This window comes from Sporisorium graminicola, chromosome SGRAM_12, assembly GCF_005498985.1.
Source record: "Sporisorium graminicola strain CBS 10092 chromosome SGRAM_12, whole genome shotgun sequence".
In the NCBI taxonomy this organism is placed as follows: domain Eukaryota; kingdom Fungi; phylum Basidiomycota; class Ustilaginomycetes; order Ustilaginales; family Ustilaginaceae; genus Sporisorium; species Sporisorium graminicola.
In genome coordinates this window covers 1,366,763-1,390,119 of record NC_043722.1, presented here as the reverse complement: position 1 = coordinate 1,390,119, position 23,357 = coordinate 1,366,763, and the positions used below count along the sequence as shown (strand labels likewise).

The window sequence follows — 23,357 nt, the reverse complement described above, 5'->3', positions numbered from 1 at the left end:
AGATTTGTGTCCCGAGTCCCAGATTGCGGTGACTGACTGTAGGTCGACTCTTCCTCGTGCCGCGGAATGCTCGACCTGGGGTCTTTTGGTCTGTGATCTCCGCGGCCTGACTGAAAAGGAATGATTGGGTGACAGCAGGCAGTGAGCTCAACTCCAAGTCGAGGAAGGGTTCTTTGTTTATTATAGACTAGGCTCTGGTTCAGCAGCGCTGACAAGGGACAAAGGAGGCGATGGCGGAGCAGAACGCAGCTTGTTAGTGCCAACGACGTACGCCACCGATCGATGGCCTTGAAACATGCTTGACCTACTGATCATCTCCGCCAAGTTTGATCAGCTAAGAAACGGGGCGCTTTTTTCAAGACATCTCCTTTCCGCGGCTCGCTTGCTCGGCATTATGGCTGGCCGCTGTTCTTCCCACGTGGTGCCCCTCCTCCGTCTTCCGACCTAGCACAAGTTTGTTGTGCTATCTCTCTTTCTCTCTTCGAAGCGTCACCAATCACATACAAGGCTGACACGAAGCCCGAAACGGAGCTGCTGAGCACCCTCCACTGTTGGAGCAGGGCCAGCTAGCCGTCGAACCATATTGGCGGAACAGCCCACCTCCCTACACATAAATGCTCGATCCTTCCCACTTGCAACTTCAGAACTCCCCTCGTCTCATCACACACCAAGATGGCTGTCGGCTACCCACATCAATCACAGCAAGGGGGATGCTCGACGATGTCTGGCTCTCCCTCCGCCTTTGCTGCAACACATGCGATGCGCTCCGCCTCCTCCTCGTCTGTTTCTAGCCCGGCTGTCCCTGGTTCGCTAGCCGGATTCGCGACGAACGACTCTCCCCACTCAATCTTGTCGCCTGCCAAGCAGCCAGCCGGCGCTCCCTCGGGCGCCAACTACTTTTCGTGGCGCGACATCACTTACGATGTAGTCCTCTCCAAGGCGCGTCGCAATGAGATCAAGAAGAAGGGTGCTACCTCGTCTGCCCCGTCTTCCGCATCTCAGCCCGCAGCTCAAGAATCAGTCACGCAAGAGAAAATGTCAGACGCAGAACGAGGCATCCCACCTCCCTTCCCAGATGCTGACGACAGCGAGGACGAAGAAGCGCTCGCAGAGTATAACCAAGTCTTTCTCCACCTCCCACCACTCGACCCGATGAGGCGACGCGTGCTCAACGGTGTCAGCGGACACGTCAAGAAGGGTGAGATGGTCGCCATCCTCGGTGCTTCGGGCGCCGGTAAGACGTCGCTCCTCTCGGTTCTCTCGGCACGTCTCGACAAGTCCTCTGACATCGCAGGTCAAGTGCTCTTCCAGGGCAAGCAGCGCGACCCGGCCACATGGAAACGCCTGACCGGTTTCGTCGAGCAGGACGATCTCATGTTTAGCGCGCTCACTGTCCAGGAGACTCTGCAGTACTCGGCCGACCTGCGCCTGCCCAACCGACTGTACAACAAGCACGAGCGTCAACAACGCGTCCAGGACAGCATCGCCATGCTCCGGCTCGAAAAATGCAGAGACACTCGCATCGGCGGTCCCAACCAGCGCGGTGTGTCGGGTGGTGAGCGCAAGCGCGTCGCTGTGGGCACCGAACTCGTCGCCGACGTCAGCGTGCTGCTCCTCGACGAGCCTACGTCTGGCTTGGACGCCTTTGCCGCGCTTAATCTCGTCAAGAACCTAAAGGAGATCACGCGCGAACGCGACCTGTACACGCTCATGACCATCCACCAGCCGTCTTGGAACATCTTTAAGCACTTTGACAAGGTCATCCTCCTCACCCGCGGCCAGGTGTACTACTCGGGTCCACCTACACTGGCTCCTGCTTGGTTCTCGTCCCTCAAACACAGCGTGCCCGAGGGCGTCAATCCTGCCGACCACTACATTACCATTGCGGAGAACTACGAGAAGACCAATGCGGTTGAACGTCGTGTTCGCGATCTGCTATCGTCATGGCGTCAGAACGGCGAGTCGTTTGTGGCACAACACTTGGCGCAGGAACAAGAACTTGCGTTGACAACCAGCAACCACACCGAGTCCACGTCGAAGCAACAGCAGCAGGATAGACCGGTCGCGATGGACCGCAAACCGTCTCGCATCGTCGCCAAGACGAGCGACGGCTCCGATCTCGCCGGGTCCTGGCCCAACTCGTGGCTGCACGAGCTCTTCGTCCTCACCCACCGCTGCGCCATGCTCATATTCAAGGACCCGACCATCGTCTTTGCGTCACTCGGACAGAACATCGTACTCCTCATTATTATCGGCTTTGCCTTCTTCCGGCTGGACGACAACCAGGGTGGCGCCCTCGCGCGTATCGGTGCGCTGTTCATCATCCCTGTCAACGCGTCCTTCGCAGTGCTGTTTCCGATCCTGGCCATCTTCCCGCTGCAGCGCAACATCATGCTGCGCGAACGCTCGGCGGGGACGTATCGCATTTCGTCGTTCTATCTATCGAAAATTCTGACCGAGGTGCCGAACCAGCTGTTCCAACGCCTCTTGTTCTACGTTATTGTATATTGGATGGTGGGGCTGCGCCAGACCGCAGGGGCGTTTTTCATCTGGCTGGCCATCAACGTGCTTCAGGTCGGCACGGCGATTGGGTTGGGCCTGGTAATCGGGTGTGGTGCACCCACTATCGAGCTGGCGAACGTGTTTGCGCCCGTGATCAACGTCATCTTCCTCCTGTTCGGCGGCAACCTCCTGCCGCTCTCGTCGATCCCCCCGTGGTTCATCTGGCTGCACTGGATCTCGCCTATCACGTACACGTACTCGGCACTAGCGCAGAACGAATTCCGAGGGCTGACATTCACGTGTACGGCCGACTCGCAGCAGTGCTACCGTAAGGGCCAGGACGTGCTGAACCAGTACAATCTGCAAACATTTACGATCGCTGAAAACGCTGGGTTCCTGGGCGCCATCACGGTGACTTTCTTGTTTATTGGGTATGTGCTGCTCAGGTGGCTGGGAAGACCAAGCTTTAGATACGTACAGCCCAAGAAGGCGCTTGAGTCGTCGCAGTAGCCGAAGATGTTGCACGATGCTTTCCGCCTGTTCACTCGGTAGCTTTCTACGCCGTTGATGGAAGCCGACTTGTTCGAAAGTAGACACCCAATGACTGTGAAGTGTGACGTTGATCCTCAAGAGTCCTTGTGAACAAGATTTCGCGGCGCTACGGCATCCAGCTTGACTGCAAGAAACAGCCTGCCTGTATGCAGCGTGCCCAACTCGAACATGCGATCGAACAGACCCTGCACCCAGACCCTCGCCGTCGTCTGGCAGTTGCTCAGCTGCAGAGCCGTGCCCGCGCCAGCTCCACCACCTCCACCGCCACTGCCTACAGCAGCAGCGGTTGCAGCCGACAGCGCCAACCCGCCGGCACCGACACCGATCCCGCCGCCTCCTCCTCCCGCCGCTGCACCGTTCCCGATACTATCCAGCTCGCGGAGATACCTGAAGATGACGCTCGGCTGAGGAGGGTGGTACCGGAATGCGGCCTTATATGCCGACTGCCATTTGTCGTGCAATGCCCGGGCACACGCCTGCGGGTCTGGGCACGCCGCATGGCACTCGTAGTCCCTGCCCGGATTCGCAAGCCCCAACTTGAGCAGTCGCTCCAAAAACCACGTCCGCTTGCGCTCGAGCTTGAGCAGCGTCTCGTTGGACAGCACCTCGAGCTCGTCCGCCTGCCACGCGGCGAAGTTGTCAAGCACATGCCGGCTCGCTTCGCGGTACAGGTCATCGATCGTGTGCAGCTCCGCGAGCCGCATCGCCTCGATCGGACGGCCGGCGAGCGCGGCGCGCAGGAACGTGATGCATGCGCGCCGCAGGTAGGGCACTTGGAACTTGTCCGAGAAACGCAGCAGCGGCCCGCAGTTGTACCATGTCACCGAGAGGTCGAGGTGCGGGTAGATGTGAAAGAGAAAGTCGTGGAACGTGCTCGCGGATTCTTCGGAGAGGTCGATGGCGGAGATGATGCCTCTGTAGCGGTGTGGCAGCGTGTCGGAGGGGCGTGATCCGGCGGGTTGTGCGGTTGGCATAGCTGCATCCGTGTCGCCGAAACCATCGTTGCTAGGTCGACGAGACATAGGAGGCGTGGCCAGCGATTCCATCCTTTCGTGCGATCTCGTTGCCTTGTCCACCTCGTCGCATCCCACATCCACTGCCCTACTCGTACTTCTTGTCGGGATCTTCTTTTCACGCTTCGCAGACTCCAGCTTTCTCAGCGTCAGCCGTGTGGCAACCTGCTTCGAGTTAGACCGCAACTGCTTGGCCTGTGACGCACGACCATCCTTCTCCCGTTTCGCTGGCTCCTCGTCCACCTCCGCCTCTTCATCATCCTCCACCGCCGCTCGATTCGCAAAGAATCCCGCACCTTCATCCGCGTCTTCCATCGAGTCGTGCTCGATCGCGCTGCCTGCTCCCTCTACACTGTCGTCACCCGCTCCGTCCGGCTCCTCAATAGTATCCTCGAAAGTGGCAGCAGACTGTGAGAGCGTCGGCGAAGCTCTAGAGTCGTCGTCCTGACTCCAAAGCGCTGTATGGTATGACGCGCGTAACAGACTCCTGCGTCGAGCTTCGCCGCCGAGGTGTTCAGTGTCGAGCTCGGTGTGTACCAGATTACCCGCTTCGAGCTCCGATGGGCTTTCCGCGGCAAGTTCGGTGACTACGACCGGTTGCGAGGGGCCGTCCTCTCGCGCTGCGTCTTGTCTCGGCGAAAGAAGAGATGCCATATTCGTCGAGCCCGTATCGCGTGAGGGAACGTCCCGACTTGAGTCCGACTCGGTTGCGTCCTTGTTTCGCTCTTGCTCATGTTCCTCCTCTTCGGAAAGCATCAGCCTCGACAGGCGGGACTCGCTCCACCCACCTGTGAGGACACTCTGAAAAAACGGCGACGAGAACAACAACACGTCCTTGTGCACCCAGAACTCTACGCCGTCGACCCTGACCAGCACGTCACCCCGCCACTCTGCATCACTCCGGAATGTCGGATGCACGGCGAACCCGCCTTCGTCTCCACTGCTGTCGAACGGCTTCCGCTGGTACCCGCTCCCACTGGGTCGAAGCAGGTGGTTGGACGACCAGCTTTTGGATGTCGAGATGTTCTCGCGCGTCGAGATGGGCACTGCCGCGGTGGGTTGCGAGACAGCCTGTTGGAGGTCCGGTCTGTGTCTGCGCGCGGTGGTAGTGGTGGACGGTCGCGGGATAGATGAGGCGGGCAAGGAGGGGGTGCTGGCCGCAGTGGCACTGGCAGCGGAAGCGCCGTCGAGGTGGTTGACTGTCGACAGACTGGGTGGCGCGAGCACGGTGGTGCGCCGTGCGATGAGAGCGGGAACTGGGTTGCTGGTGAATCCAGAGCTGCTCGTACTGCTCGTTGGGTTTGCTAGAGGCATGGTTGCCGTAAATCTAAGTCAAGCGGGTCTAGCTCGCAACACAGTGGTTCTCGAGGAGAGGTTATTTCTTCTCCGTCATCAGAAAGCTCGGGCGTATGTGACTGAGCTTTTACCCAAGGAAAAGCAAGCTTCACGCCCGGTTGAACATCGGTGGTGATAGCAGAATGAGAGATGGAGTCGAGGTGGAAGTGCGAGAAGACGGGTGAGATTTCGTGCACGGACACGAGACTAAATTTTGAGTCTGTACACACTGCACCCTGCATACTGCGATAAGGCACGTTGGACCCTAAACATCGCATCGGTCAAAGCGTCTTCCAACTGAGACCAAGATGCGTCGAGGACATAAGCTCACAATGTTGTCAAACAGCACACTGGAACCTTCTATGGGAGGTGGTGCATGACGATAAAGGGTACATTGAACTGTTTCATCTTTGTAAATACCAGCTAGTCAATCCATCTGCTGCAACCTCCCTCGGTCGCGCCTCATCCGCTCGGCAAGATCGACGTTATCACCGAATGTCTTTCGCTGCTGATCCATGATGAAGCCTCCTCTACCGTCGCCGTGCCCCTTTGACCGCGCATCGAGCAGCTTTTGACGCAGCTCAGCTTCCTTGCGCTCCTGCTCGGCCTCCTCGGCGTTGATCTTTGAAACGTAAGAGCTCCGTCGTTCCTCCATCGACTTTGCATTCTGCTCCATCTCTCGCAACCTTTGCTGGCGGATCTCTTCCTGACGCTTGTCGTCCTGGTCACGATCACGGGTAGATCCGTTGATTGGTGGGCGGGTGTAGTTGGGTCGGTCACGACTGGGAGGCTGATTCGAGTTGCGGGCAGGTGGTGAACGACTGCGACTGCGGCTGCGACTGCGGGATCGTCGTGGTCGGGTTCTCGTATCGTCGTACTCCGTTCTGTCCCGACGGTCGCCATTTCTGCGGTGCGCGGACCGAGATTCCTGTGCATCACGATGTCGGCGATCGTCGTCATCCCGGCGCCTTTTGGACGAGCGAGACTCGTCGTCATCGTATCTACGCCGCGAAGACTCCCCTTCACCACGGCTCCCACGACTCGAAGCATAGTCGCTGCAGCCTCGATCGTCTCGATGACGGTGCGAGCGGGAGTCGCCCCGACGTGATTCGTGTCGATGATGCCGATCCTCGTCATGCCTGCGCCGCTTCTCTTCTTTCCTACGTCGCCGCTCTTCCTTGCTCTCCGTGTCGACGTCGATGCCGGCCTGCATCTTGAGCTGGCGCAATCTGGCTGGATCACGGAGCAAAGCCTCATACGCTGCTTGCTCCTGTTGCTTGATGGCCAACATGGGATCTTCGCGCACCTTCGCAGCCAGGTCACGAGCGGAATTGGCGTTCTGAAGCGAAATGAGGCTCTTCTGGCTGGTTTTCGAGACGTCCTTGTTCTCGTCTGCTTGAAGAAGCTTGTCGACGCGCTTCTTGCCCAAGAGATAATCCTCCATCTCCGCCGCCGAGTTGGACCCTGTGGTGGCAGGAGTGGCATACATCCAGTCGACTCTATCGACACGCTTCTTGCCGCCAGCCTCCTCCTGCAAGCGCTGAAGCTCTTGCATCTCGCGCTCCTGCTCTCGCTCGCGACGAAGTTCCTCGAGCTTTTTGCGTTCCTCGACTGCTTCCTTTTCGCGCTTCCACACCCTCTCCTGGTTAACCTGCAGGAGAGGATGCCACGACTTTTTCATGTTGAGATCGCCCCCACCCATCTTGACCGAGTCTTCGACGCCCTGGCCGGTGCAGGCTTGTCGTTAGCAGTGTCGAGAAGCAGGTACCGATGGTCGCCTTGGATGATCGTTCGGGGTCGAGTCGCTGAAGATGCTGATGGTAAAAAGCTGAGTTCGACAGAGCTCTCCACATCCGCCAAAAAAAGGGATCGAAATGAATAACCGAAATCCGTCTATTGTAAAACTTCACTCGCACGATAAGAAGCATTGCGCAGCACAGCAGGAAAAGAACGCGTTCTCTTGGTGCACTTGAAGAGAGGCAGGGAATGAGAGAAGCTGAAGACAGAGCGAAAGCAGACACTCAGCCGCGCGCACTTTCGTCGTCGTCGTTTGGCTCGTCGCACTTCCTTCTAGCTACCGTCATCCCCTTCTCACCTCTTCATCCTCTTTCTTCTTCCGCATCTGTTGCTTTTGGCAACCGAGCCTCTGATCTGCTGTCTCTCTTCCGCCGACATACCCACCTCGTCTCCATTGCCGGTGCTTGTCGACTGCGCCCGATCACGCTCACTTTCTTCCGACCTTTCACTTTCTTCACCCAGCAGCTGCTCATCGGCGACTGCGCAGCATCTCTTCCTGAGCACGGCAGAACGGATCATCTGCCATCATCAGAGGAGTTTTCCCTATCAGAATCACTTCCGCATTCTCCAACAGTACTTCGTTGACCCGCTGCAATAGCCTCCAACCCGCATTCTCGCCAAACCCCTGTGACGCTGGGTAAGCGTCCACAGCCGCTATCATGGCCGACTCTGTCGCTTATGACAAGTACATGAAGGACACTTTCGATGAGGGCGCCATCGACGTCGACGATCTGGATGTCGCCAGCTACAACAACACCTACACTGCCGGCAAGGGCGCAGAATACGACGACGACGACGAGTACGCTGAAGAGATCTCCCAAGAGGACTGCTGGGATGTCATCCGAGCCTTTTTCGAGGAAAAGGGCCTCGTCCGCCACCAGCTCGACAGTTTCAACGAGTTCATGTCCAACACCATCCAGGAACTCGTCGAAGAGGTGCGCAGCCTCACCCTCGAGCAGAGCGACCAGCACTCGGGCCATGCAGAGGACAAGACTCGTCGCTACGAGATCGAGTTCGGCCAGATCTACCTCAATAAGCCCACCATGACCGAGTCCGACGGTAGCTCCGCCCAGCTCTTCCCGCAAGAGGCGCGCTTCCGTAACCTTACCTACTCGGCCTCGCTCTTCGTCGACGTCACACAAAAGGTGCTTGTCCAGAGCCAAGACGAGGTCGACCTCAACGGCGACCCGGCCTGGGTCCCCGAGTACGGCAAGACCGACGTCGAAGAGCAGCAGATCTTTATCGGCAAGGTGCCCATCATGCTCAAGTCCGACTTCTGCTGGCTGAAGGGCCTCGACGACGAAATGTCATACTCGCTCAACGAGTGTCCCTACGACTTCGGCGGCTACTTTGTCATCAATGGTTCCGAAAAGGTGCTCATCGCCCAGGAGCGAATGGCCGCCAACCACGTCTACGTCTTCTCCAAAGCGCCCCCCGCCCCCGTCACCTTCCTCGCCGAAATCCGCAGTGCCGTCGAAAAGGGCGGCAAGACCATCTCCACCATGCAGGTCAAGCTCTTCTCGCGCAACAAGGAAAAAACAGCCAACAACACAATCCGCGCCACCCTCCCCTACATCCGCAACGACATTCCCATCGTTATCGTCTTCCGTGCCCTCGGCATTGTCCCCGATCGCGAGGTGCTCCAACACATCTGCTACGACTTCAACGACACTCCCATGCTCGAGATGCTCAAGCCATGCATCGAAGAGGCTTTCGTCATTCAGGACCGGGACGTCGCTCTCGACTTTATCGGCCGTCGAGGTACCACCACCGGTCTCTCGCGTGCCAAGCGTACCGTCTACGCGCAAGAGATCCTCCAAAAAGAGATGCTCCCGCACATCTCCACCTCGGAAGGCTCCAACACCAAAAAGGCTTACTTCTTTGGCTACATGATCCACCGTCTTCTCCTCGCCGCTCTCGACCGTCGCGAGATCGACGACCGTGACCACTTTGGCAAGAAGCGTATCGACCTCGGCGGCCCGCTCATGGCCAACCTCTTCCGCATGCTCTTCCGCAAAGTCACTCGCGACGTCTATCGCCATCTCCAGAAGTGCGTCGAGGAGCACCGCGAGTTCCACATCCAGGCCGCCGTCAAGTCCAGCACCATCACCAACGGCCTCCGCTACTCGCTCGCCACCGGCAACTGGGGCGACCAGAAGAAGGCCATGCAGGCCAAGGCCGGCGTTTCTCAGGTGCTCAACCGCTTCGCCTTCGCCTCCACCCTCTCCCATCTTCGCCGTACCAACACCCCCATCGGTCGTGACGGCAAGATCGCCAAACCCCGTCAGCTCCACAACACCCACTGGGGCATGGTCTGCCCCGCCGAGACCCCCGAAGGTCAGGCCTGTGGTCTCGTCAAGAACCTCAGTCTCATGGCCACCGTTACCGTCGGCACCCCTTCCGCCCCCATCGTCGAGTTCCTCGAGGAGTTCGGTCTCGACAGCCTCGTCGACATGCAGCTCGCCCACGCCAAGGCCACCAAAATCTTCGTCAACGGCGTCTGGATGGGCACCCACGACGACCCTGGCCAGCTCGTCGACACCCTCCGTGACCTCCGTCGCAAGGACGACATCTCCCACGAAGTCTCCGTCGTTCGCGACATCCGAGAGCGCGAACTCCGCATCTACACCGACGCCTCCCGTGTCCTCCGTCCCGTCTACATCGTCAACCCGTCCGACATGTCGCTCTTCATCAAGAAGCGACACGTCAACATGATCGGCCAGCCCGACCCGCAGACCGGCGAGGAGTTCGGCTGGACCCAGCTCGTCCAGGAGGGCGTCATCGAGTACCTCGACGCCGAGGAAGAGGAGTCCGCCCTCATCTGCATGTCCACCACCGACCTCGAGCAGTCCCGCGAGTACCAGGCCCGGAACGGCCAGGTCAACCTCCACTCCGCCGATCCCTCCGCCCGCCTCAAGTCTCCGCACTACATCGCCCCCGCCACATGGACCCACTGTGAAATCCACCCCGCGATGGTGCTGGGCATCTGCGCCAGCATCATCCCCTTCCCGGACCACAACCAGAGTCCGAGAAATGTATACCAAAGTGCGATGGGCAAGCAAGCCGTGTCGATCCCCATCTCGAACTTCCTTACGAGAGCGGATTCGATGAATCATGTCCTCCAATATCCGCAAAAGCCGCTTGGAACGACTCGATCGATGGAGCATCTGCGTTTCCGAGAGCTTCCAGCCGGTCAAAATGCGATCGTCGCCATCATGTGCTACTCGGGGTACAACCAGGAAGATTCCGTGATCATGAACCAGTCGTCGATCGACCGTGGCTTGTTCCGCTCGTTATACTACCGAGGCTACGTGGCCGAGGAGAAGAAGGTGGGTGTGATGCAGCTGGAGGAGTTCGAAAAGCCGAGCCGCGATACGACGATCCGCATGAAGCACGGCACCTACGACAAGATCGACGCCGATGGGTTCTGCGCACCAGGCACACGTGTTTCGGGCGACGACGTGATCATCGGCAAGACGGCACCGCTACCGCCGGATTCGGAGGAGTTGGGAATGCGATCGAAGCTGCACACCAAGAAGGACGCGAGTATCTCGCTCAAGTCGACGGAGAACGGCATCATCGACCAGGTGCTACTGACGACCAACTCGCACGGCAACAAGTTCGTCAAGGTGCGTGTGCGCAACACGCGTATTCCGCAGACGGGCGACAAGTTTGCCTCGCGTCACGGTCAGAAGGGTACGATCGGTATCACATACAGGCAGGAGGACATGCCGTTCTCGGCGGAAGGTGTGACGCCGGACATCATCATCAACCCGCACGCCATTCCGTCGCGAATGACCATCGGACACTTGGTCGAGTGTCTGTTGTCCAAGGTGGCGGCGCTGTCGGGCCAGGAAGGTGATGCGACGCCGTTTACGGAGCTGACGGTGGAAGCTGTGTCTTCGATCCTGCGTGGCTTGGGCTACCAGTCGCGTGGTCTCGAGGTCATGTACCACGGCCACACAGGACGCAAGCTGCAGGCACAGGTGTATCTCGGACCGACGTACTACCAGCGTCTGAAGCACATGGTGGACGACAAGATCCACTCGCGAGCGCGTGGACCGGTGCAGATCCTGACGCGCCAGCCGGTCGAGGGTCGATCGCGTGGCGGTGGTCTGCGATTCGGAGAGATGGAGCGCGACTGCATGATTGCGCACGGCATTGCTGGGTTCCTCAAGGAGCGTATGTTTGACGTTTCGGATCCGTACCGCATCCACGTGTGCGATCTGTGCGGTCTGACGGCGCTGGCGAACCTCAAGAAGGGCACGTACGAGTGCCGATCGTGCCGCAACAGGACGGCCATTTCGCAGATCCACATCCCGTATGCGGCCAAGCTGCTGATGCAGGAGTTGATGAGTGTCAATGTCGCCCTGCGTCTGTACTAGGCATCATCAAGAAGGTAAGAACATCATCACTCAAAGCACAAAAAGTCAATTGTATTCTAGGGAGATTCGTCTCCTTTTCTTCTTTCATTCATCACGATATATTTTCTCACAGAAGAGGAAGAGCGAGTGTGCACCTGAGTTGGATTCTTGTGCATCGTCGAGGTGTTCGTCAGCGGCTAGACGGTCAAGGTTAGAGATTGGGTGCAACGAGCGTGAATAGGAGGCTTTGCGAAGAGACCACTAGCTTTGCAGAGTGAAGTTTTCAGTTTTGTCTGATCAAAAATCGACAAAAAGAAGGCTGGAAATAGAGGTCGAAAAAAATGGTGAACCTACAGTACAGTACAGTACTGTAGAGATACATTAAAGGAAAAGAAAAAAAAAAACCAAGGTCTCGCTTAGCGATGTCAACCAATTGTCCCGATGTTAAGCGAGAGAACATGAAATGCCGAAGGCCATTTTGCCTTTCTATGGTATCACAAGTAAGCATCACCACCCCCTCACCGAACAGGGACGCGTTGATGATCAGGCAAGCGACGATCCTGGGACCCAACAACATGGCGACGGGTTCACCGTTCTCGCGAGCTCCTTCTCTGGGGCAATATCGAAATAGGGTCGAATCAGGCGGATTCTTCGACAATCAAAGACGAGATGACACTAGGGATAGCTTGAAGATAACGTTTGGTCGAATCGTGCAGTCGTTAGTGGCTTGGCGGTTCATTTGCCCGGTCAGGGGTAGAGCGAAAGTGCGATCGTCTGTAACTTTGCTTTCATGCTGATCCGACTCGCGCAACATAACAACACCAACACATGTCTCGTCCAAGACGAGCATGCGGCCCATCACGATCAAGTATTGCGTAGTTGCTTTTGCACTCCACCTTTCCGCGCGCTGCCCCAACTCCCGGCCCCTCTGTTCCGGTCGGACGGAGTCGGGCAAGGGCTAAGAGTCCCTTGCAAGGAAGGTCAAGCAAGGGTTTCTGGCTCAAAAAGTGAGCGGAGATGGAATTTCATGCGGGGCCTCGGAGAAGTAGCTTTTGCAAATACTGCACGATGCACCTCTTGCAGTTGCAGAGTTATGCCGATGCTGACACCAAACATAGCCGGAGCTTGACAAGACAATGGAGGAGAGCGGGGGGATGCATCGGATCAAGGTCGCAAAACCAGGCAGGCGGAATCGTTCGCCGTCCGGAAATTCGGGAGGAGGAGGATCACTGGAACTTTCAGCACAGAACGACGTCCCACAAGAAAAGGACACACATACGACCAATGCTATGGAAGCGGTTCGCGTTCCTGCAGCTTGCTCCCTGGGGCGAGTCCAAGCCGCCCAAACCCAAGCACGCCGAGCGAATCACGGTTCAGATAAGAGAGAGAGAGAGGTAACGAAAACTTGGCCAGCCTCTGATGGCAATCCACACGGTCGTCTGTAGTCGACAACCCGTAAACAGAGATATCATCCAGCTGAGCAGCGCAGCGCCGCGCCGCACCAGAGCGGAGGATGAAGCCATCATCGTTGACTAAAGACTACGAGACGATGGGAGTAGCGACGGATCGGAGTCGCTGAGCGTTGTTAGTGTCGTTGCGCGACGCGTTGGCAGAACGCGCCTTGCAGCGGAACAAGACTTCGCAAAACGCTGTTCGACACTACGCTCTCCTGGTTCTTCGGCACTTTCGGAGTTGTGAACGGATAGTGGGCCGAAGAGTCTGAGGGTCGGTCGCTCTCTCTCTGTTTGCGATTTTCGCGCTCTTTTTTGAATGCAGTTTTATTTCTTAACACGCGAAGAGAAGCAAGCACACATGACGACAGTGCATGAAAAACACGCAAGAAAAGAGAAGCCTGGTTTTACGTGTTCCTTGCTAAGACGCGCAGATCAACCAACACATGTCAGTCGCCGAGCTAGTCGAAGGACGTGTGGATCAAGAGACGCTTGGCATAATCGCATCGCTGCTTCGCCAGCCCAAGCGAGTTTCATCCTCCGAACACGATCTTCCCCATAGCCGAGCCCACATGCCAGACCCGTTTACCGTGGCCAAAATGCGCATCATGCAGAACTCGCATGACTTTCAAGCGTTGTCTGGCGACCACATCCCGGTCTGGGATTTGATACGTTGAGTCATGGGCTGCAGAGGTGCAGGGGGGCCGACGCAGTCATACAGCGGCTGGTGTAGAGCTCGTTGGAGGTCGAGCCAAGTCGCATCAAGACCCACCATCTGTCCCGAGTGGAAAGCAGCAGCTAGCTGCACCAGATCGACGGAACGCAACGGTGGAATGAGCCCATCTTGTTGATTTTGAATCTGACACTGTTTGGATCAGCAGTTCGGCTCAACGTCGGGATGCACCGAAATCAAAGACAGAGCTCGAGGTCACATGATGCCTGATGAGACAAGGTGCGGACGTCGATCGCCGCGGGCAAAGGCATATTTCTCTCCAGCCTGTCCAGCCTGTCAAGAGAAGCTCGGACCCTTGAGTGTCGACGCGCGCCTAACCGATGCTCCTCTCCGAGTCTCGCTGCGAACGATCGCGAGTCGAGTCCTGACCCGATGTTGACATTCTTGTGCGCTTTGTCGACCGAGATCGCTCGTTCTTGAGCGTCCTACCCACCTGAAGAAGTCCAAACCACTCGTGGCTGCTGCTTGTATACTGTATGAACGAATAGTCCATGGCCGGATGCCTCGTGTGGGATACAACAAGCTATTGCCTGTCTCTGCAGCGAACGGCAGCCAACGGGATCTTGCCAGCAGACGACGCGATCATGAGATTGGAATAAAATTAAATAAAATAATGTCGAGTGACGAAAGGGAGCTAGCGGTAATGGGCCGGTCATGCTGTCCGAAAAGGAAGGGAAAAAAAAAGAAGTAAGAAAAAACATAAAATTTAATTTCACGTACCGCTGTGCTGAAGGTCAAGGTGAGTGTGACTATATGGTGCATGATTCTAAGCGAAAAAAAAAAGAACGGGCTCCGGCTGCCGAAGCTTAGCTGCCTCACTCTCCACCATCACAATTTTTTTTGGTGTGCCGGTTCTTGGCTGTCAGCAGCCACAGCCACCGCCGCCTCCTCTGTACAGTCACTCACACCGGCTCAGCATTCCCATCACCATCCGTCTCGACCACCACCAACGCATTCATCTCTCTTCCAGTTCAATTACGACGACGACGACGACGACCTTCTTCTTGACGTGTATAATAGTTTCAAACCATCATCGGCAACAACCATCACCAAATAGAGTCTCCCGGTTCGCCGCCTCGCTGCTTTCTGACCCGTCAATCGAGTCTTGTCCAAGCAATCCGCGCTATCTTGCTGTTTTGCTGTCGGCGTCAACGCAAAAGCTTTCATCCCCCCTTGCTGAGGAAGCCACACGCAGTCACTCGACCGCCGCCTTCCCAAGGTGTCAAATGACGTTGTAACGCGCCAATCTCCTAGCACAGATCATCTGGCCGCCTGCGCATCCACTACCTTCGAAACGTCCTCAGCTTGTTGACTTGGCGTTCGCTTTCGTCGAGCCTTTTGTTTTCTCCTTCTGGCGACCAATCATCCAGCCAAATGTCGGTCGCCATCCCACCATTGACGAGCGCGTCCATCGCCTCGCCATCACAAGAGACCGATTTATTCACAAGCGCATCAGCTTCACCTGTCATGTCGAGTCCGAGCACACAGGCGCATGACTTGACGCTCCTCACCACCTTTGACTCAACCACAACAAACACCGCACAGCCTCAGCAGCACGACGTAAGTGCCGTGCAGGACAAGCTGGGCTTGTCTCAATCTGCACCCCAACCAGCCGCGTCCGTCGAGGCATCGACGTCATCAATTCACTCTGGCACCCCAGTCATCCCGAATGCTGCTTCATCCAGCTTCACCAACAATGCCGACCGCGCTTTCGCTTCGACGGCAGCACCGTTCCCCGTTTCAGTCGACCACACAGCAGTCCGTGCTGTTGAGCATGGCGTCAGCCCTGTCATCAACGCATTCAGATCCTCTTACCCACCCAGTCCTTCTTACTTCGTGACTGTCGTGCCACCAGATGACTTGCGCATGTCGCCAGACATCAGCCAGCACGAACGCGATCGTCTGCAACGCGGTTCGCTGTTGCCCCTCTACCCGACCCTTGGTGGTCAGCTGTGGGCCATCTCGCGCGAATTCGCCCTGCCCTCCCTTGGAGGTTTGATGCTCTACTTGTCAGACGACGGCCAGGGCAATCGAGGTCCGAAAATAGGCGACGGGGCTTGGCAAGCGCTTTGGGCCAGGTACTTCAGCGAAGACGACGCCCCTTTCACATCGGCTTTCAAGCCCCAGACTGCATTCAACCATAGCAGCCACGCGTCCGCCACCGCTGGAGGTGCATTCGTCGATCCGAACGCATCTTCCAGCACACACGCCGCCGATTTGTCCCGCTCGACGCTCGGCGAAGGTTCTTCTATTCGACCTAGCATTCCATATCGTTCATCTCGGCCCTCGCTCAGAGCCGATGCATCCGGCTTTTCTCGTCACGACGCTCCGGCAGACTGGAGCCCGTCCGCACGCAGCGCTGGTTGGTCGGGTCATGCCTCCTCGTCAGCAGGTCGAATCGCTCTTCCTCTTGCCCCCTTCCCGCAGTTGCCCATCCTTGCTCGTATCGAGTGGCAGGTCGACCCCAACAGAGCTCCGTGGTGGCCCAGTTGGATTGCCTCGCGCAGCGCAGCAGTGCGAGAGCGTCCTTCGCACAAGACCAGGAGAAGCATGCATTTGCCCAACAATATCTTAGCATCCAAGCAGGATGCGCTTGTAGCACACGAAGACGTCCGCGCTGACCACACGAAGCGCCAACAAGAGGAGCAGGAGGACAAGGCGCAGCTAGCAGACGACGATGATGACGAAAAGAGTCAGACTCTGTCTACGCAAGGGCTCCAGCCGCATATCCAACAGACTACCCTCGAGCATGTCGAGACCACAGACTCAGATCCGTTTGCGCCTCGATCTTTATCGCTCCTACAAAGCGTTGCAACAAGCCAAGCTCTCCCCGCGTTATCTGGCACGATTTATCCCAATACATCAATAGACGAGCAACAAGACTCACCACGCTCTGTTGCACATTCCGCGTCAGCTCGATCGGTGGAGACTGGCTTCCAGGCGCCGCCGTTTGTCGACGAGAGTGTCATCAGCAACGGGGTGCGCGCAACGGGACCGGTCGCCGAGCTCGCTTCCGAGCGTGGATCCCCCTCACCCTCGGACGGGCCACTTCGGTCGGAACGCGCAAGCATCGTATCAATGAGCCCGCGCAGCTCGCGACGCTTGTCATCCACTTTGCATGCATCCACATCGACAGCGGAAAGAGACACTCAAGCTCTGGTCTCATCCGCACCTTCCTTTGTGGCTCGAAGCGCAGCTCGAAGCGATACAGCTTCACTGCAGTCACACCTCGATGGCAACGCCGCGGTGCTCAGCCATCACGATGCATGGGACCAGAGCCGCACTGGATACACCGAGATTCTCGATGTCGACGATGCCAACGAGCAAGAGACGGACGACAATGAGGACCGAGAGCGCCTCTCCCCTGCCAACCACGGTGGCTACTCAGTGCTGCCGGACTCGACCACATCCGAGACGCAACCGCTCGCAGATCGTCCATCTGCCTCTAGTCGCGACGAGCCCGCCTTCGCGCCCGAAGGATTTCAGCTCCGCCACAGCTTCATTGTCGATGCTGGCGACGAGGCGATGTGGCGCGATTTGCACCATCGCGACTACGAAATGGACCAGATCACCCCAGAGTCTCGCGAGGACAGTCACACGACGCCACCTGAGCATCGCCGAGCCGACGGCGACGGTCGAGGACAAGAACAATTCGCCCTTGAGCAGGAGAGCTCGCGCGGCTTCGAGCTGCCGAAGGCACCTGAGCATGGTGACGTCGTTCACCAACAGTCTCAGCCTCCCGTACACAACTGGGCTTCCGCTGAGGGCGTACAGGCTCCTGAAGACCTGTTTCATCAGCAGCACTTCGTCCAAGTCGACGATTTCGCCCACGACGCCTACTACAGTCCGCAACGCTCTAACATGGCCAGAATACAGAGCTGGATCGGCAAGACGCCCACCGGTCGACCCAACTCCTCTGGTGCTTTTGACGATGTCGAAGCTTTCGACCATCAAGCTCACGACGATGACCTGCGGCTGCCGGCAGAGTCAGAGTTCGACGAAGTGGTCGGTCTCTGGGCCAGCAAGGTCCGTCAAGATCCGTGGAGCATCCCGCACATCAGCGGTCCCATTGCGGCCGTCAGCGGAGAGGAACAAACAGAGATCATTGGAGCACAAGAGGAGGCACGCGACGAAGAGGAGCAACACGAAGAGAAGCAGAATCAAGCGGTTTGTCAGCGCAGCGGCGAGGCTGACAGCTTGGGCGCCAACACAGTACCGGCCGTCTCGCTCCTGAGTCCTATCCACCTCGACGCTGCTGCCTTCGATGGAGTGAGGCCCCAGCTAGGCAACCTGACCGTGCCTCTGTCACCGCAGCTGCTCAGCCCAACAGCGGTGGGCGACGCAATCAACACGCCTCGAGCTTCGTCCGAACATCGCTCCCTGTCTACCCCTCTCGTTCAGCCGCATCCGCCTTCGTCACCTGCATCGCTTGCACCTCCCCTCGACCGCAAGGCTAGCATCGCCAGCCATCGCAGCTCGGGCGATCTCAGCGATACCCTGCAAGAGATGGAGAAAGCCCTCCAGCTCCTTAGTCCCAGCTGCTCGCCCAACCCAGCTCTTGGACACAGCCCGGATCCCATGGGACGCAAGTTGAGCAGCCGAGACAGTCTTGCGTATGCACGCAGCCTCTCCGCTTCGGTGACGCCAAGTCCCAAGTGGATTGCCCGCGCAAAAGCAGCGACCGCCAAGACTCGAACGCATGCACGACGCACCTTTGCTGTGGGTGGAAGCCCCTTTGATCTCGGCCAGGTCTCGCCGCGCCCCGCCAGCACGTCGGCTGTGTCATCGTCTCGCACTCGCTCGCCCGGATTCCGTGCACCTCTGAGCGCCTCGCGTCTGATAGAGTTCGCACAGGTCGAAGCGGTGCCTCGCCAAGCTAAGACCGAAGGAGGCGATGCCCAGTCGACTCGCTCTGCGCGCACGGGAAGCAATCACTCGAACGAGCCCGAGCTCGAACCAGAGGCCGGGGGGTTGCCTGCCGCCGATGCACAGACGTCGAATCATGTGTTGCCATTGGGCTCCTCTGTGAACTCGGTTGCTGGTGAGATGGGCCGGGTCGATCCGACGTCCAGGATTGCACCCTCGACAGCGGAGGACCAGGGGCCTGAGGTTGAACACGCTTCGAGTGAGCTTGCAAACGCAAAGGCTGCAACGGACGAGGTTGTTTCTTCGCCTCCCGCTGTGGCTCCGCCGTTGGTACCATCCGCGCAGGAGGCTGTGGTCGACGCGGAAGAGAATACCGAGGAGCTGTCTGCTTTCATGACGGACGATCACGAGGATGGTATAGCTTCCATTCAGCGTTTCTTGCGTGGAAAAGTGGTGTCTGGCATCGACTCGAACGTATCGGTCTTGCCGGATCTATCCATCTCCGGATCAGGCCAACATCCTGGGTCTAGCACTGCTGGCACCATCATTGAGAGGTCAGTCAGTCAGGACAGTGATCTCCTTTCCGCTACAACACAACATCACACTAGTGCTGTTCCCGATGCGCCTGCTACCGTGCCAGACGAGCAGGCCGACATCAATCCGACGCAACCAGACGCACAGTCGGCCAAGGAGGAAACGACTTCAGACCCGCGATGGAGTCAAGCCTCGTACGTCGCTGGCCAATCCTCACCGCATCACCCTTCGACATCCTCATTGCAATCCGACAGTCCCAAGCGCGATCTTCACCACGAAGCGCGCACACCCAGCTTTACATATGATGCCCACCTCCGCACCGAGCCAACTACAGTGGACTCGCAGCTGAGCTGCGCCAGTGCCGATGGCGAGGGGCTGTCGATGGCAGGCGAGCTGGTCAAGTCGTACCTTTCGAGTTCGCCGTCGGACGAGTCGTTTTTCATCTCGACTGGACCGAATAATGGGGCTTTGGGGCGAGGTGAAGAGGAGGAGAAGGAGCAGCAGCAGCAGCAGCAGCAGCAGCAACAACAACAACAGCGACAGCACCGGGATTCGGTAATGTTCGAGTATGTGGAGCAAGCTGGCTCGGTGGGAGGTGCTAATCAGCATCTCACGAGGGAGGAGCCGAGCAAAGGGGAACAGGTCATCGAGCATCACGCGGCCTTTCCTCCAGAAGCGGCGATCATCGAACAGCACGCAACCAATGGCATGGCACCTGCCTCGGCTTACAGGTTCACCTCTTCGCCCCTCCATGCTGACACGTTTTCGATGACTCGACCGCTCGCTGGTACCCACGACGACACACTCGATGAAGAAGAGATTCGTACGATGCAGGAGGACACGCGCGCTGCGGTTCGCGAAGCGCTTTCGCAATCGACTGCGCTCCACGTCAACATTGTGCCCGCTGTTGACCCTCTTTCGTCTTCAGCAGGAGGAGTGGGAGGAGCTGGCGGGGCGCACTCGCCCAAGAGCTCTGCGTCGCCAACCGCATCCCCGCTTTCAAGCCAATCGTCGCTCGGAGACCACTTTCGACGACGCGGCTCCGCATCGAGCCTCAACCCGACCTCGACCGGCGGTGGCAGTGGAAGCAATGCGTCGTCGCCCAAACGCAGACCATCTCGACTCAACCTCGACATTGAAGAGCTGAATCGCTCTCCTCCCTCCGCAGCAGCCAGGAGACTGCCATCGACCTCGCCGCGGTCGAGGTTTGGGCAGCTGCCTCCGAGCCCTTCGCTTCACCCAAGCTACAAGGCTTCTATGTCGAGCCCACTGAGCCAGTCGTTTCCCGTGATGGGAATGGGCAGTCCGCAGGGCAAGACGTCCATGCCTAGCTTGGCGAGTGTCACTTCGTTGGAGGGTGATAGGATGTAGGACTGAGATTCTACACTCGATCTCTTTGACGAGCAGGCAAACAACAACAATCAGATACATCATAATAGCAGAGTGGATCGCGGTGTTCGAGTATGTGTGTGCGTGAGATAACCAGTGTCGATCGTTGCTGATCGAGGGTGTTGGTCGAAAAGTATTTGACGGCGAAGGACAAACAGAGAATTTGTTAGATCGATGGAGGGGCTTCCCTCCACCTGCTCAAGAAGATCAACCTTTTCAAACGCTTCCGCTTCGTGCATCTCTAGCGACCACCATCTGCCACCACGAACACTGCTATTGGTCCTGTCTGGCCTTGCGCAGCACTAGCTCTTGTAGTTCAGCATGTCGTTGCTGCGGCCGTTCCGAGCGACAGACTTGTTCAAGTTCAACAACGTCAACCTGGACCACTGGACGGAGACGTACTCGCTGTCGTTCTATCTCTCCTATCTCGCGCAGTGGCCGGACCTGTCGTTTATCCAGACGGCACCTTCATCCGCGCGGACGATGGGGTACGTGATTGGGAAAGCGGAAGGCCGTGATCCACCCACATCTTCCACCTCTTCGCGCAAGAAGGCAGAGCTGCCGACGCTGCACGGCCACGTGACGGCCATCACGGTGGCTCCCGAATACCGCCGCCTGGGTCTGGCAAACGGCCTGATGCAGCTACTGGAAGACGTGTCGAGCAGAGTGTACAACGCATGGTTCGTTGACCTCTTTGTTCGCCCCAGCAACACGACGGCGGTGCGCATGTACGAAAAGATGGACTACCACGTCTACAGAACCGTCACCGAGTACTACTACGGCGGTGGCGGCAAGGGTTCGAAGGACGAAGACGGGTTCGACATGAGGAAAGCTCTGCCGCGAGACACGGAGGAGAGGACGATTCGCAGAGACGGGCGCAAGTACGCTGTTGATCCTCAGTAAGTTGCCGCGTTCATTCCACCCCCAGGATCTTACCCCAAGGCTCCTAACCCAAGGATTCTGCTCTGTAAGAGCGCAATGCTAACTGTGTACTGACTGCTTTCGACCCACACACAATACAGGGATACTCTCTTCGAACCTGCTTATCGACCTTGATACCCACTGATCAAGCAATTCATCTCTGCCTCCACACAATCGTCTCCACACCGCGGCTCACTGCTGCACCTCACGCTGTCTGATGCACCAACGCTGTTGAATGTCGACGTTGAGAGCTAAGTCGCACATTACAAACTGAACCAGCAAGCGCTCCTCCAACAATGCATCTTTCGCGGTATCAATCCCACTCGATCTGCGGAGGCCTCTGGTACGCCCGATCGATGCCCAACGCTTTCGTGGTGCGCAAGGGCATGCAGTAGGTAGGGTCGACTTGTTGCAGGCCTTCAAATCCGAGTAGTGACAGGCCTGTGTCGGTTAGCCAAGATATCAAGCACAACGTGTCAGTGACCACGGGCCCTTCTCCAGCGAGACGACCCACGTGCGAACGGGTACAACTTACCAGCGCAACCAAACACGGTGTGAAACACGTCAGTGACATTGTCCGGCCGATCAGCTATGCCTCCATCTTCCGGATCCTGTCGTTGCGAAGAGCATCGGTCAATCAGCCCAAATTCTCGCTCCACTCTCTGATAAGAACTCGAATACTTACTTGCGCAGAAAGGATGAATCGGGACAGCTTCTTGGCATTGATCCAGTGCAGCCTACCCAGCACGCTGAGCGTCGACAGCACCCACCAGCTGTAGCACACATCCTCCATCTTCTGCGGCCGCCCGTTGAGTCCGCCGTTGGGCAGCTGACGTTCTGCTAGCCAGCCACCGACACGATCTCGATCGATTCGGTCGAGGGCTTGGAAGATCGAGAGGGCGCCCACACACACCCATGCTTGGGCAGCGTGGCTTTCGGCGCCCGGTCCGGTGCCGAACCCGCCGTCTGGGTTGTGGCAGGAGAGGATGTGGTCGATGGTGCGTTGGCGATCGAGTTGGTCGAGCTCGTTGAGGTGGGCGAGTGCGGATACGGCGCAGTACAGGAAGCGTGTATCGGTCTCGCCCCATTGGTCGCCTTGGATTGCGCCGTTTGGGAGCTGGAGTCCCAGCAAGACTGTCAGAGAGCAATGTTGATAGGTTGTGTCAATCTTATATACATCCTCTCATATCTTCTCCAGTTAGCTCGAGCAGACGTACACTCGACAAGCCTTTCCCGCAGCCCTCTACTATCGATCTCGCCGATCGCGTCTTTCATAGAAAGGATCTGAATCGCAGACAATGTGCTGTGCACATGTGCATCGTGTCCCGGAAACGAGCCGAATCCACCCGCCTCGTCATCCCAACAGCCGAACACAAAGTCGATCAGCGCCTGTCTGTCCAACACCTCGGGTCTGCCCAAGATCTCCAACGCGGTGAGCCCCCAGTAGACGCCATTCATGCGCAGATGCGTGGTGAAGTGGTAGGCGAGCGAATCGCGTTTCTTGTCCAGGGCTTCGACGAAGGCTACATGCAGAGGTATGAGGAGATGTCGTGATGGGTCCGTGTGGGAGGTCGAGGTTGAAGCCGCAGCAGCCGTCGCCATGATGAAAGAGAGGTGGCCTTGATGAACAGGCAGAGTCGTGGTTGGTAGGCGAGAAAGGAGAGCGTGTGGAGGCAAACCAGAAACTCTTGACGCTGATCGGTGCGTGTTCCGAAAAAGTAACACTTTGAGAACGAACAAAGTCGGACCCTGATCCGGCTGAGTTTTGGTATTGATTGAGACTCAGTCTGGGTTGCAAGGCACCAACCCGAGTCTCATACAACGCCGTGTCAGAATGTGAATCACCTTGACCCTCCTCCCCACCTTTCGGCAAGCCAGGAAGCCTGCGTGTTGCGTCTTA

The 23,357-nt window shown here is 57.7% G+C and overlaps 7 protein-coding genes across 7 annotated transcripts; 4 read left to right on the top strand and 3 right to left on the bottom strand.

The window, feature by feature from the left end:
- Positions 1 to 759: 759 nt before the first annotated feature.
- EX895_002030 (uncharacterized protein) lies at positions 760 to 1,714 on the top strand (the record flags this gene model as incomplete). The annotated part of the gene is made up of 2 exons (XM_029882629.1): positions 760 to 1,628; positions 1,678 to 1,714. 2 exons carry the CDS (start codon positions 760 to 762, stop codon positions 1,712 to 1,714), a joined length of 906 nt encoding a protein of 301 aa, XP_029741484.1.
- A 1,414-nt stretch (positions 1,715 to 3,128) lies between these two features.
- Positions 3,129 to 5,381, bottom strand: EX895_002029 (uncharacterized protein; the record flags this gene model as incomplete). The annotated part of the gene is made up of 1 exon (XM_029882628.1): positions 3,129 to 5,381. One exon carries the CDS (start codon positions 5,379 to 5,381, stop codon positions 3,129 to 3,131), a length of 2,253 nt encoding a protein of 750 aa, XP_029741483.1.
- A 448-nt stretch (positions 5,382 to 5,829) lies between these two features.
- Positions 5,830 to 7,104, bottom strand: EX895_002028 (uncharacterized protein; the record flags this gene model as incomplete). The annotated part of the gene is made up of 1 exon (XM_029882627.1): positions 5,830 to 7,104. One exon carries the CDS (start codon positions 7,102 to 7,104, stop codon positions 5,830 to 5,832), a length of 1,275 nt encoding a protein of 424 aa, XP_029741482.1.
- Positions 7,105 to 7,858: 754 nt separating this feature from the next.
- EX895_002027 (uncharacterized protein) lies at positions 7,859 to 11,584 on the top strand (the record flags this gene model as incomplete). The annotated part of the gene is made up of 1 exon (XM_029882626.1): positions 7,859 to 11,584. One exon carries the CDS (start codon positions 7,859 to 7,861, stop codon positions 11,582 to 11,584), a length of 3,726 nt encoding a protein of 1,241 aa, XP_029741481.1.
- Positions 11,585 to 15,121: 3,537 nt separating this feature from the next.
- Positions 15,122 to 20,518, top strand: EX895_002026 (uncharacterized protein; the record flags this gene model as incomplete). Its single annotated transcript, XM_029882625.1, has 1 exon — positions 15,122 to 20,518. The coding sequence occupies one exon, from the start codon at positions 15,122 to 15,124 to the stop codon at positions 20,516 to 20,518; it is 5,397 nt and encodes a 1,798-aa protein (XP_029741480.1).
- A 339-nt stretch (positions 20,519 to 20,857) lies between these two features.
- On the top strand, positions 20,858 to 21,439 carry EX895_002025 (uncharacterized protein; the record flags this gene model as incomplete). The annotated part of the gene is made up of 1 exon (XM_029882624.1): positions 20,858 to 21,439. One exon carries the CDS (start codon positions 20,858 to 20,860, stop codon positions 21,437 to 21,439), a length of 582 nt encoding a protein of 193 aa, XP_029741479.1.
- Positions 21,440 to 21,770: 331 nt separating this feature from the next.
- EX895_002024 (uncharacterized protein) lies at positions 21,771 to 23,059 on the bottom strand (the record flags this gene model as incomplete). The annotated part of the gene is made up of 4 exons (XM_029882623.1): positions 21,771 to 21,898; positions 21,993 to 22,068; positions 22,143 to 22,591; positions 22,675 to 23,059. The coding sequence occupies 4 exons, from the start codon at positions 23,057 to 23,059 to the stop codon at positions 21,771 to 21,773; spliced, it is 1,038 nt and encodes a 345-aa protein (XP_029741478.1).
- Between the last annotated feature and the right edge of the window lie 298 nt (positions 23,060 to 23,357).